This window comes from Schistocerca cancellata, chromosome 2 (genome assembly GCF_023864275.1).
Source record: "Schistocerca cancellata isolate TAMUIC-IGC-003103 chromosome 2, iqSchCanc2.1, whole genome shotgun sequence".
NCBI lineage: Eukaryota > Metazoa > Arthropoda > Insecta > Orthoptera > Acrididae > Schistocerca > Schistocerca cancellata.
Genome location: NC_064627.1, coordinates 334,338,992 through 334,353,732, shown reverse-complemented (window position 1 = coordinate 334,353,732; position 14,741 = coordinate 334,338,992). Strand labels below are relative to the sequence as shown.

Here is a 14,741-nt window from a genome sequence, read left to right as displayed (position 1 = left end):
GAGAATTACCACACAATCAGCTAAACAGCTCATGCGTCTAAATTGCTGACAATAATAATAAACAGAAGAATGGAAAAGAAAATTGAAGTTCTGTTACATGATGATCAGTTTGGCTTTAGACAGTTCTGACGTTGCGATTGATAATGGAAACATGACTGAAGAAAAATCAAGAGACTTTGATAAGATTTGTCAACACGAAAAAATGTTCAACAATGTAAAATAGTGCAAGATGTTTGAAGAAGAAAATAGTGCTAAGCCATAGGGAAAGATGGTAATACGCAATATGTACAAGAAGCAACAGAGCAATAAGATTGGAAGACCAAGAACGAAGCACTCTCATTACAAAGGGTGTAAGACAGGAATGATATCTTTCTCCTCTACCGTTCAATCTCTACAGCGAAGAAACAATGATGGAAATAAAAGAAAGGATCAAGAACGGGATTAAAATTCAAGGTGGAAGGATATCAGTGATAAGATTCACCAATGAAATTGATATCCTTAGTGAAAATGAAGAAGAATTATGGGATGTGTTGAATGTAATGTAAAAGTCTAATGAGTGCAGAATGTGGATTGAGAGTAAATTGAAGAAACATAAAAGTTATGAGAAGTAGTGGAAGTGAGAACAGTGAGAAACTTTACATCAGAATTGGGGATCAAAAAGTAGGTGAAGTTAAGATATAGGCTACCTAGGCAGCAAAATAACTCGTGTTGGAAGGAGCAAGGAGGACATAGAAATCAGACTAGCACTGCAAAGAATATATTCATGGCCAAAAGAAGTCTACTAGTAGCAATGGTAGGTCTTAATTTGAGGAGGAAATTTCTGAGAATTTACATTTGGGGCACAGCATTGTATGTTAGTGAAACAAGGACTGTTGAAAAACCAGAATGAAAGAGAATTAAGGCATTAGATGTGGTACTACTTCTCGGGAAAATTGAGATGGGCTGACAAGGTAAGAAGTGAGGAGATCGGAATACATCCAGCAAATAATGATGGACATAGGTTGAAATAGCTACTCAGAGATGGAAAAGCTTGGCACAGGAGAGGAATTCGTGGCAGTCTACATCAAATCAGTCAGGGACTGATGATTTGGGGGGGGGGGGGGGGGAGACACTCAACTCTTCCCTCGCATTCTTGGATTCCCTGTGGGCATTTTCCAACAGGTTGAGAATGGATAATTCAATATGGGATGTGTGTATAAGCTTGAAGGATGCAGCCAAACCACTGCAGCCTCTAGTGCCCTAATTTTCGGCCTATTTTTGTATTTCCAAATTTCTGGTGCAGGTCATCTTTCAGCCTTCATTCCCACTCACCTTCCATGGTATTGTAGATGCCTCTATAGATCTTTCGAAATACCCTTCTGCTTTCTGCTAATTTTTTGTGTAGCCCAAGATATCATCATGTTCATCTCTTAAAAGAGTTGTTACTTCTCTGGCACCTATCTTGCACCTTGTCCATCCTTATCCAGAGATTTTTGCAGAGTTGGCTTTCCCTCCAGCACCAGCACATTTTCCCCTTCTATATTTTCTGTTTCAGCTTTTCCTGATTACGCATCTGCCTAAAATTTTGGTAACTACAAATTCAGTGTGATTTTAACTCTGTGTCAGTCAGCCTTCCTCTGCTTCTTCTTGTTTAAAAAGGGGAAGGGTGTGATGTAAGATAGAAAAACATGACCCAGTCAAGGGATATTCTCCACGGAAGTGATAAAATGGAATTCCACATTTATAAATTGGAAACAATGAAATATGTAGATCGTATATGGTGTCCATCACAGTGAAAGAAATTTTTTACATGTGTGATGTTAATTGACCTAGACACAATTTGTTGACTGCATTAGTTGACTTAACACCTTCAATATGCCATTGTGAATTATCTGTGTGGGGGCTTCTCAGTGTACAAGTGAGTGAAAAGTTTTAAACAGTGGGAAGTCCAGTATGGAATGATGACAATATTATGAAAAGAATAGATAACTACTCACCATATAGCGGAGATGCTGCGGATGGACACAACAAAAAGTGTGTCAAACAAGTAAGCTTTTGGCCAGAAAGGCCTTTATCTGTGTGTGTGTGTGTGTGTGTGTGTGTGTGTGTGTTGTTTTTTTTTTTTTCCTTCTATGTTATAGTTGGAGTAACGAACAGTGGCAATAGAATTTAGACTTGTTCTGCACATCTGAGCCATACATTCTCTGATAGCCAATGATATTTCAGTCCAAGTGCTCTGCTGTGAATGCTGTGACCAGTATGAACATTAAATGTGATCATAGCGAGTTATTTAGTGAATCTTTGTTACATTATTTTGAGTTGTCACCGCTGTTGGTGGTGCTATGTGACAAATTCTACATAAACAAGCAAGAGACAAATTCTACATAAGCAAGCAAGAGACAAATTGCAGGATAAGTACTTTCTTTAAGTACAAAACATGTGTATGCATGCTACCGCAACTGCCGCTTGGAACCGGCAACACTGCAGTTTTTGTTCATGTCTCGACCTGCATGAACCGCAGTCATTCATGAATTAGACAGTAGTAACACTCAAGAAAGAGTTTGTCTGAAATCTTACCAATTTGTCCAGTTTTATTTACTACATGTCAACAGTGAGTTTGTTACCTTTACTCCTTCCATTATTTCAATTGTCAGGAGAATAATTATGTCTTACTATTAATATGCACAATTTGCTCCATTTAACATCACATTTTATTACTGACCTTGTGAAATATGCCATGATTTTGTAAAATGTGACTTACACACTTAATTTGCTTTCAGGAGCTCGGTTCAATGATCCACACGTGAAGACAAACCTGATGCTGCAGGCACACCTTTCCCGATTGCAGCTTGGAGCTGAACTGCAAGGAGACACCGAGGTGATTTTGGGGAAGGCGATCCGACTCATCCAGGCCTGTGTTGATGTACTGAGCTCAAATGGTTGGCTGTCTCCTGCTGTTGCTGCTATGGAGCTGGCACAGATGGTGACGCAAGCCATGTGGAGCAAAGACTCATATCTAAAGCAGTTGCCACACTTTACTCCTGAAATCATCAAGCGATGTACTGAGAAGGTAGTTTCATTTGTTCTTCACTTGTTTTAGAACAGCTTATCTAAAACTGTCAGAAATCTGCACAAGCTATTTCCCTGCACCCCTATAGTTCTGACACTATATTATGTATTTTTACATTTGGATTTCTTTCAGTTCTAAAAATATTTCTGATGGAAATTATGCTGCCTGTATTCCTTGCAGTATTGTAGCTATTCTCTTTCAAAATATCTCTCTGTTGATAAATGCATACCCATCATGTGGAAAAGAAATAATTAGCTGCTGTTATGTGATAATTGTGTGTCAATTATATTTCAGGGTGTGGAAACAGTGTTTGATATTATGGAACTTGAAGATGAAGACCGCACTAAGCTGCTGCAACTTACAGATCAACAAATGGCAGATGTTGCACGCTTCTGTAATCGTTATCCCAATATTGAACTGGGATATGAGGTACAAGACAAGGACAGGATACATACAGGTTCATCTGTGAATGTTCTTGTGCAGCTTGAGAGAGAAGATGAAGTTACAGGTCCTGTAATTGCACCATTTTACCCACAGGTAATATTTTTTGTAGCAGTTTTTGTTAGAAACAACATGAGCTTTCTGAAAAGAGGTTTGGATTGTCTGTCTTCGCTCCTTGCACACATGCACATGCATAGCCTAAGCCTCTTTATAGCAATATGCTCTGAGGTGGGTTTTTCCCAACCACTAACAGATATTCGTTGATGGTAGTGCAACAAAGCGTGCACCACATGTCATTGTTCGTAACAATTACTTTAAAGAAAGGCCCGCTGTCAACCACTACAGTCAATACATTAAGTCCCATTACCAAAGATACCATGTATAATTGCCCTTGTAAATTGCGTAGTGATTGAAATTACAGCAAACAAAAACGAGCGTATTTTGAAGGTACAGCAGTAAGAGCATCGTTCTCTTTCACGTACAATCTCTTTATAGTCCCATCTTTAAAATTTTAATACTTCTGCTGTTCATCTGGAAATTTGGCACCACAGTAATACCATGGACTTAAGGCAGTAGGTGGAACTGAGCAATAACCGTGGAAGTCGAATTTGCATAAGTCAAGGTCCACTTTTACATATAAAAACATACAAATTATGTTCAACTGGGACAAGAGACTAAAGAAAACAATGTAATTTAGAAGAAAATGTACAACAGGATAGTAAAATTATATTACAATACAGTATTATGCATTGCAACAATGTGAGACGTTAAGTGACATAGAAGGCTTCATAAAATTTAAAAATGTCATCTACCGAGGACCCACAACACCCCCCCCCCCCCCCCACACACACACACACACACACACATAATTCATCAAAGCTTTGCTAATAAATTTTTTATTCCCTGTTATGTAGCAGAAATGCACATTTTATTGAATCTGTTTTTTTTATGTAACCCTTTTACAATTGAACTGAGGCCTTATGTCAAGTTTGTAACTATAACTTCTGATTGAACTGGGTGCAAAAAATCAAGTTATTCAATGTTTTACTCTTGTTCACACATTGCTATAAGCTCATCAGTTGTCACCTCCTGATTGTGTGAATTCAACAGTTCATGAACGCCATCACCCTAAATTTAATTGTGTGGCAACAGTGTCCACCTCAGCAACCACATTATCAATTTGATCAGGATCTGGTACTGATTCCTCCCCAGTTTTGGCAGTGAAAAAACGGGACACAGTTTTTCCAAATGCCATTTAAAGTTTTTTGGGAAATTTCGTTCAGAGATTGTCCAATAATTCCCGCAGCACTTGCTTCCAGAAGTCATCATTTTGTCTCGTAGCTTCTTTTAATGTATCTGGTTGTATTCAGTGGCAAAAATACAAATTTCACATGTGGGTGGAAATTAATTAGAGTAACAGGAAGGTGACCTGGTGTGATGTCGATTAATGGTATCACTTTAAATGGGCATTGTTTTTATTGGCAATAATGTTCAACTTCAGATATGAAGTGATGACCAAACCAGTCCTCAAAAAATAAGCTGTCACTCAAGTTTTAGCATTCGACTTCCAACTCACGGCCAACCCAGATGTATGTGTATATTTTAAAACTCTCTGATTTCCTGGGCAATAAACTAAAAGAGGTTTTAATTTACAATCACCGGCTGCAGTGTCAGTCAGTCTTTGGTGAATTTAAGACTTAAAAATGTTTTCTCTTCATGTGTAAGAATAGTTCTGTTGGGTATCTTCTTCCAGAAAAGACCAGTTTCATCTACATTGAACGTGGTTTGGTTGGTATGGCCACCTTCCTCTATCACTGCCATTAATTTTCCTTCATAGAGTGACACAGTCTCTCTATCAGTACTTGCCTCCTCTCCACTTTCTGTGTTGCTGTACTAATTATGACTACTTTTGAATTGGCTAAACTAACCATTATTAGCTTTAAATGTTTCATCTTTGGCCAACTTCCCAGTTTCTTCTTCCAGTCTCTAAAAAATCAGCTCAGCTTGAGAGTACACCATAATTTTAATATTGTTTCCTTCTGAGGGATAATACCATGATGTTCACAAATGATACTTTAATTCAGTGGTTGAGCAGTTTTCGTAGCTTAGAGAATTTTTCTTTACCTTTGTAGATGTTTTGACTGTTGATTCCGCTAGTTAAAACTTTTTTGGCAGTTAAAAAATTTTAGTTTTTGCATCAAAGTCTGTGATAATACAGGGTGTACATAAAATCCAAGAACACTTTCAATTATTTATTGCACAAGAACTAAACAGTGTACAGATGTCCTGCATATTGTATTTTGAAGAGAAACCCTGAAAGTTTGTTTTACAAACATTCCATATGCGAACCATGAGTGACCCAGCAGACGTCAATACGGTAATCGAATTCCTGCCATACCCATCCCAGCATAGCATCATCGACTGTGGCAGTCGCTTCCCATATTCTCTCCCAGAGCTCTGCTACATCACGTGGTAGAGGCGGTACATACACCAGGTCTTTAATGTGAGCCCACAGAAAAAAGTCTCACTGAGTGAGATCTTAAGATCAGGGAGGCCATTTCGTGAAACAGCCGATCCATCGATGCAGCTGCTCCGTGTTCAGGTACCCATGAACTTCACAATGAAAATGGGTTAGAGCCCCATCTTGCTGAAAAATGGATGTAGAGTCTCCAATTGCATTTGAGGCATCAGCCATTGCTGCAACATGTCCAAGTAGGAATATACAATGACAGTGCTCTCGGTGAGGAAGAATGGCCCCTACAGTTTTCGACGTGACTAGGCACAAGAAACATTTACCTTTGGAGAATCACATTCAAAATCAGTGCATTCATGTGGATGCTTTGTCCCCCAGATTATACAATTATGCCTGTTCACTTTCCCATTAGTGTGAAAAGTGGCTTCATCACTAAAAATTAAGTGATCACCAATGCCATCCCCATCGTCATTCAATTGCTGCAACTGCAAACAAAACTCAAAATGCTTGTCTTTGTTGTCGTCATTGAGCTTCTGCACTAGCTCCAATTTGAATGGTTTCATAGACAGATTCTGTCACAGGCCTTTCCACACTGTCATTGGAGCTGATGCAAGATGCGCCAATTTCTTTGGACTCCTTATGAATGTCTCTCATAGACTTCACTCACATTGGGACGTCAGCTTGTCTTTGCCAGACACAAGCAACCTGTTGTAAACGAATTTGTTGTGGCAGTGGTAAATGGCCTTCCTTGTTGGTGGCTTCTTACCGTACTTATTTCTAAATATTCATTGAATAGTGGTAGCACACTTGTGTTTGTTGAACTCCAACACCCAGAAAGCTCGCTCCGCACCTGAACTCACCATGTTTGTGACCAGCGCTGACTATCGGCAAATTACCAAACTATGCTGTGGAGGTTCACATGGGGCTAAAAAAAAATTATTAATAATAATAAATTATTATTATTATTATTATTATTATTATTATTATTATTTCAGGGTTTCTCTACAAAATGACTATGTATGATATCTGTACAGTGTTTGGTTCTTGTGCAATAAATAATTGTAAGTGTTTCGGACTTTATGTACTCTCTGTATTAATTGTACATTCCAAAGACAATGATTTTGTTTCCTTGGGTTATGCAAATACGTCAGCTCTTCTTCATTTGGATGACAGAATCTATCAATCAAGCCAGCTCTGTGTATAAAATGGTTCTGTACGAAACACTTCTGAACCTATTGTAAGCCAAGCACTGTGTGAGTGGAGTGGGTCAGTAGAAGTGTGCAGCACTCAAACAGGTGCATTGTGTAACTCAATATTTGCGTAAAACAGGGTAACATAAGTTGGAGTATTACTGTATTGTGGATCAGATATTTCATGTGTAAATACCGTAATAATAATAATAATAATAATAATAATAATAATAATTTGTGACAAGATTTTAATTCCATTTTTTCCTGTGCCTGTGCAGAAACGTGAAGAAGGATGGTGGGTTGTGATAGGTGACCCAAAAACAAATTCCTTACTGTCAATTAAAAGGCTTACACTTCAGCAGAAAGCAAAAGTCAAGTTGGACTTTGTTGCACCAAGTCCAGGTGAGTGCTTTATTCTCGTGATGTTTGCTTGGAAATATTGTGCCTGCAGAGAGGAAGGCATTTTGTAAGTTTTGGTTAGAGATTTATTTTGTATTCAGAAATAAATATTAAAACTGTCAGCCATTGAACAATAAGGATCTGGTTCTTGAAGAAGTGAACTGTAACATAAATTGTGGCCAGTCTCTGATTTAAGTGTCTGTTAGTGTGTATTGGATATGTCTTCTTCTATACGATATTGCAATGCCTATGGATATGTATTCCATGTATGTTTTGTTCTGTCGTTCTTGTGTTTGACATTTCTGTTATAGCAATGACATTAATATAACTTGCAAACTCCTGGTAGAATACAAACTGTGGTAGGAGAATAGGTAATCAGCGTGCACACACACACACACACACACACACACACACACACGGGTGTGTGTAACATTCCATGTGGGAGAAATATATATAAAAAACAAAGATGCTGTAACTTTCCAAATGAGAAAGCGATGGTATGTTGATAGACACAATGAAAAACACACACGCAAATTTCAAGCTTTCACAACCCATGGTTGCTTCATCAGGGAAGAGGGAAGGAGAGGGAAAGATGAAAGGATGTGGGTTTTAAGGGAGAGGGTAAGGAGTCATTCCAATCCCGGAAGTGGAAGCACTTACCTTAGGGGGAAAAAAGGACTGGTATACACTTTCACACACACACGCGCGCACGCGCACACACACACACACACACACACACACACACACACACACACACACACAGGCAGACATATGTAAATGCAAAGAGGTTGGGCAGAGATGTCAATCGAGGCGGAAGTACAGAGGCAAAGATGTTGTTGAATGACAGGTGCGGTACAAGGGGCGGAAACTTGAAATTAGTGGAGGCTGAGGCCTGGTGGGTAACGGGAAGAGAGAATATATTGAAGGGCAAGTTCCCATCTCCGGAGTTCTGATAGGTTGGTGTCAGTGAGAAGTATCCAGATAACCCGGACAGCGTAACACTGTGCCAAGATGTGCTGGCCGTACACCAAGGCATGTTTAGCCGCAGGGTGATCCTCATTACCAACAGACACTGTCTTCCTGTGTCCGTTCATGCGAATGGCCAGTTTGTTGCTGGTCATTCCCACATAGAAGGCTTCACAGTGTAGGCATGTCAATTGGTAAATCACGTGGGTGCTTTCACACGTGGCTCTGCCTTTTATCGTGTACACCTTCCGGGTTACAGTACTGGAGTAGGTGGTAGTGGGAGGGTGCATGGGACAGGTTTTACACCGCAGGCGGTTACAAGGGTAGGAGCCAGAGGGTAGGGAAGGTGGTTTGGGCATTTCATAGGTATGAACCAAGAGGTTACGAAGGTTAGCTGGACGGCGGAAAGACACTCTTGGTGGAGTGAGGAGGATTTCATGAACGATGGATCTCATTTCAGGGCAGGATTTGAAGTCGTATCCATGCTGGAGAGCCACATTCGGAGTCTGATCCAGTCCCGGAAAGTATTGTGTCACAAGTGGGACACTTTTGGGGTTATTCTGTGGGAGGTTCTGGGTTTGAGGAGATGAAGAAGTGGCTCTAGCTATTTGCTTCTGTACCAGGTCGGGAGGGTAGTTGCAGGATGCGAAAGCTGTTATCAGGTTATTGGTGTAATGGTTCAGGGATTCAGGACTGGAGCAGATTCGTTTCCCACAAAGACCTAAGCTGTAGGGAAGGGGCCGTTTGATATGGAATGGGTGGCAGCTGTCATTATGGAGGTACTGTTGCTTGTTAGTGGGTTTGATGTAGACGGATGTGTGAAGCTGACCATTGGACAGATGGAGGTCAATGTTGAGGAAATTGGCATGGGATTTGGAGTAGGACTAGGTGAATCTGATGGAGCCAATGGAGTTGAGGTTGGAGAGGAAAGTCTGGAGTTGTTCTTCACTGTGAGTCCAGATCATGAAGATGTCATCACTAAATCTGTACCAAACTTTGGGTTGGCAGGCTTGGGTAACCAAAAAGGCTTCCTCTAAGCAACCCATAAATAGGTTGGCGTACGAGGGGGCCATCCTGTACCCATGGCTGTTCCCTTTAATTGTTGGTATGTCTGGCCTTCAAAAGTGAAGAAGTTGTGGGTTAGGAGGTAATGAGGAAAGAGGTTTTACATAGAGTAGCAGGCGATCGGCGTGAAAGGAAGTGCTCCATCGCAGTGAGGCCCTGGACGTGCGGGATATTTGTGTATAAGGAAGTGGCATCAATGGTTACAAGGATGGTTTCCATGGGTAACAGAATGGGTAAGGATTCCACGCGTTCGAGAAAGTGGTTGGTGTCTTTGATGAAGAATGGGAGACTGCATGTAATGGGTTAAAGGTGTTGATCTACGTAGGCAGATACGTTCTGTGAGGGCTTGGTAACCAGCTACAATGGGGTGGCCGGGATGATTGGGTTTGTGAATTTTAGGAAGTAGGTAGAAGGTAGGGGCACAGGGTGTTGGTGGGTTCAGGAGGTTGATGGAGTCAGGTGAAAGGTTTTGTAGGGGGCCTAAGGTTCTGAGGATTCATTGAAGGTCCGCCTGGACATCAGGAATGGGATTACCTTGGCAATCTTTGTATGTAGTGTTGCCTGAAAGCTGACGCAGTCCCTCAGCAAGTACCACGGTCGTGGAACTCTTGTCAGCCGGAAGAATGATGATGGATCGGTCAGCCTTCAGATCACGGATAGCCTGGGCTTTAGCTGTGGTGATGTTGGGTGTAGGATTAAGGTTTTTCAAGAAAGATCGAGAGACAAGGCTGGAAGTGAGAAATTCCTGGAAGGTTTGGAGAGGGTGATTTTGAGGAAGAGGAGGTGGGTCCCACTGTGACAGAGGACGGAACTGGAAATATCGCTTTGCTACAAAGAAAAATAATCTTAATCCTAATCCCACTCCTAAAGATCCAGCTCCCCAAGACACTATCCAAATTAAACCCTGCCTGGAACAGTTCCGTCCTCCGTCACAGTGGGACCCATCTCCTCTTCCTCAAATTCACCCTCTCCGAACCTTCCAGCCTTGCCTCTCAATCTTTCTTGAAAAACCTTAATCCTACTCCCAACATCACCACAGCTGAAGCCCAGGCTATCCGTGATCTGAAGGGTGACCGATCCATCATCATTCTTCCGGCTGACAAGAGTTCCACGACTGTGGTACTTGATCGTCGGGAGTATGTGGCTGAGGGACTGCGTCAGCTTTCAGGCAACACTACATACAAAGTTTGCCAAGGTCCAATCGGACCTTCAATGAATCCTCAGAACCTTAGGCCCCCTACAAAACCTTTCACTTGACTCCATCAACCTCCTGATCCCACTGACACCCCGTGCCCCTACCTTCTACCTACTTCCTAAAATTCACAAACCCAAACATCCTGGCCACCCTGTTGTAGCTGGTTACCAAGCCCCCACAGAACGTATCTCTGCCTACATAGATCAACACTTTCAACCTATTACATGCAGTCTCCCATCCTTCATCAAATACGCTAACCACTTTCTCGATCGCCTGGGATCCTTACCCAATCTGTTACCCCCAGTAACCACCCTTGTAACCATTGATGCCACTTCCTTATACACATATATCCCTCATGTCCAGGGCCTCACTGCGGTGGAGCACTTCCTTTCATGGCGATCAACTGCTACTCTACGTAAAACCTCTTTCCTCATTACCTTAGCCAGCTTCATCCTAACCCACAACTTCTTCACTTTTGAAGGCCAGACATACCAACAATTAAAGGGAACAGCCATGGGTACCAGTATGGCCCCCTCGTACGCCAGCCTATTTATGGGTTGCTTAGAGGAAGCCTTCTTGGTTACCCAAGCCTGCCAACCCAAAGTTTGGTACAGATTTATTGATGACATCTTCATGATCTGGACTCACAGTGAAGGAGAACTCCAGACTTTCGTCTCCAACTTCAACTCCTTTGGCTCCATCAGGTTCACCTGGTCCTACTCCAAATCCCATGCCACTTTCCTCGACATTGACCTCCATCTGTCCAATGGCCAGTTTCACACATCCGTCCACATAAAACCCATTAACAAGCAACAGTACCTCCTCCATAATGACAGCTGCCACCCATTCCATATCAAACGGCCCCTTCCCTACAGCTTAGGTCTTTGTGGGAAACTAATCTGCTCCAGTCCTGAATCCCTGAACCATTACACCAATAACCTGATAACAGCTTTCGCATCCTGCAACTACCCTCCCAACCTGGTACAGAAGCAAATAGCTAGAGCCACTTCCTCATCTCCTCAAACCCAGAACCTCCCACAGAATAACCCCAAAAGTGCCCCACTTGTGACACGATACTTTCCGGGACTGGATCGGACTCCAAATGTGGCTCTCCAGCAGGGATACGACTTCCTCAAATCCTGTCCTGAAATGAGATCCATCGTTCATGAAATCCTCCCCACTCCACTAAGGGTGTCTTTCTGCCGTCCAACTATCCTTCATAACCTCTTGGTTCATCCCTATAAAATGCCCAAACCACCTTCCCTACCCTCCTATCCTTATAACCACCTGTGGTGTAAAACCTGTCCCATGCACCCTCCCACCACCACCTACTCCAGTACTGTAACCCGGAAGGTGTGCACAATCAAAGGCAGAGCCATGTGTGAAAGCACCCACGTGATTTACTAATTGACATGCCTACACTGTGAAGCCTTCTATGTGGGAATGACCAGCAACAAACTGGCCATTCGCATGAATGGACACAGGCAGACAGTGTTTGTTGGTAATGAGGATCACCCTGTGGCTAAACATGCCTTGGTGCACGGCCAGCACATCTTGGCACAGTGTTACACCGTCCGGGTTTTCTGGATACTTCCCACTGACACCAACCTATCAGAACTCCGGAGATGGGAACTTGCCCTTCAATATATTCTCTCTTCCCGTTACCCACCAGGCCTCAGCCTCCACTAATTTCAAGTTGCCACCCCTCGTACCTCACCTGTCCTTCAACATCATCTTTGCCTATGTACTTCCGCCTCGACTGACATGTCTGCGCAACCTCTTTTGCATTTACATATGTCTGCCTGTGTCTGTGTATGTGCAGATGGATCTGTGTGTGTGTGTGTGTGTGTGTGTGTGTGTGTGTGTGTGAGTGTGCGCGTGCGTGCGTGTGTGGGGGGGCGCGCACGAGTATATACCTGTCCTTTTTTCCCCCTAAGGTAAGTCTTTCCACTCCCGGGATTGGAATGACTCCTTACCCTCTCCCATAAAACCCACATCCTTTCGTCTTTCCCTCTCCTTACCTCTTTCCTGATGAAGCAACCTTGGGTTGCGAAAGCTTGAAATTTGTGTTTGTGTGTTTTTCATTGTGTCTATCAACATACCATTGCTTAACTGCAGGTACAATGCATAACCAATTTTTGTTAAGTGTGATTAATAATAATATTTGTTTGACTTTTTAGATTTATTTATGTTACTGATCAGAATATTTCCTTTGCAGGTCACCATACATATACTTTGTATTTCATGAGTGATGCATACCTTGGCTGTGATCAAGAATACAAGTTCTCAATTAATGTAGGAGATTTCGAAAGTGGAGACAGTGAAAGCGATAGTGGAAGTGACTAGGCCTAACAGGCTTGTAAATTTTCAAGTGATTGATTTTTGTAAATAATGGCATTTCATCATCCTTTTATTGTATATATATCATTCCATCTTTATAATTGTATGTGTTTTATCCATCTAAAATAGTTGTGGATAAATTATCAGAGAGCTGTATGATGAGTGAAACTTTACTGTGGATGTGTTTATTAAAAAGTTTGATTAATAAATGATTCCTTTTTATTGAAACACTACCCTTTTCCCTGCAACTTAGCCCGCGTACTTGTTCGACACATACCATTATTGCTCACATCTCGGCCTCCCCTAATCTTGTTTTATTCCTTCCTCCCCCACTCTTTTTCCATCTCCTCCTATCCCAGTCTCCGTCTTCTCTCTCGCCATCTCTTTCTTTTTTCCCCATTTCTCTGCAGTACCCTTCTCCTTCCTCTTTCTATCTCCTCGCCTCCCCTCTCTGTTCCATCTCCACCTTGGCCTCCTCTGGCTTATACCTTCCTTGCTCCCTCTTTGCCTGCGTCCTCCTCCCTCCATCTCCTCCTACCGTCCTCTCTGTGCCCACCTCCTCCTGCCCCCCTCTCTGTCTTATCTCCTCTCTCCATCTACTGCTTCTCCCTCACCGTTCTTGATCTATCTATCTCCTCCTCCCCTCGTCCCCTTTTCCCAGTTCCTTCCCTTCTTTCTGCCCAGCCTTTATAGAAGGGGCTGCAAAACCATTGTGTGCCCCTAACATGTAGGCTGCCGTCGAGAGCTGGGTGGAAAGGCAGTCTGATACTATTCCCACACAATCCACCTGTCATGCATGACAGCCTATATGCCAGGGGCTGGAAAAAAAATCACTTTTTACCCATGTCCCCACTTCTATTGCAACTAGCAGATTATAAACCCCCACAGTGCTGATACTCATGAGGTCTGCAGTTTTTGCACCAGGTTTGGTTGAAATCGATCCAGGAGTTTAGGAAGAGATACAAACATATACTCTGCTTTATGTATACGGGGTGAACATTAATAGAACCGACAAACTGCTGGGATGGATTCCTGACTGAAAATGGAGGAAAAAAGGTATTATGAACATGTATCCAAAAATGGACGGTGTGCATTGTTTGATAACAAATCATCCTGGAACATGTTACAGAGCTGCATTGCATCCAAATCTCAGCAGATTTTCGAAATGGCTTCCATGGGATAGTAGTGGTTGTTATACAGGATACACATAATCGTATTTTGGTTTACACCCTGTTGGCAGGCCACGTGCTTGGAGCGTGTACTAGGGATCGTCTCAATATCCTGCAGAACTCGGTTCTCCAAATCTGGTGTATGCACAATCTGCCACCTCCCTGCATGTTCATCTCTCTGAAAGGACCCATGTTCATGCAAACACCCATAAAGAGCTTGAAATATTGTGTGATATTGTTTTGGTATGGCCATGCTGCGTCTCGACCATTTCCATCTGCTTCGCTGTACACAAACACCAACTCAGCTTGTTCCTGACATGAACACCGAACGATTCTGCTGCTCACAGTATGCTGCGTCAATGACACAGCCTGCAACACACAAGGAACATGTGGCATGTGGTCAGCGGCATCTACCATGGCATTAACGCATTTCCAGACACACGTTCAGACGACC

General features: G+C 42.4%; 1 protein-coding gene across 1 annotated transcript in view; it reads left to right on the top strand.

Annotated features, from left to right (window-relative positions):
- LOC126161720 (putative U5 small nuclear ribonucleoprotein 200 kDa helicase) overlaps positions 1–13,346 on the top strand; it is a 118,901-nt gene extending 105,555 nt beyond the window's left edge. Inside the window, exons 23-26 of the mRNA XM_049917755.1 lie at positions 2,760–3,049; positions 3,344–3,586; positions 7,432–7,555; positions 12,997–13,346. Of these exons, the coding sequence (XP_049773712.1) occupies positions 2,760–3,049; positions 3,344–3,586; positions 7,432–7,555; positions 12,997–13,124 (785 nt within the window). The 3' untranslated portion in view covers positions 13,125–13,346. The remainder of the gene's footprint in view (positions 1–2,759; positions 3,050–3,343; positions 3,587–7,431; positions 7,556–12,996) is intronic.
- Positions 13,347–14,741: the final 1,395 nt, after the last annotated feature.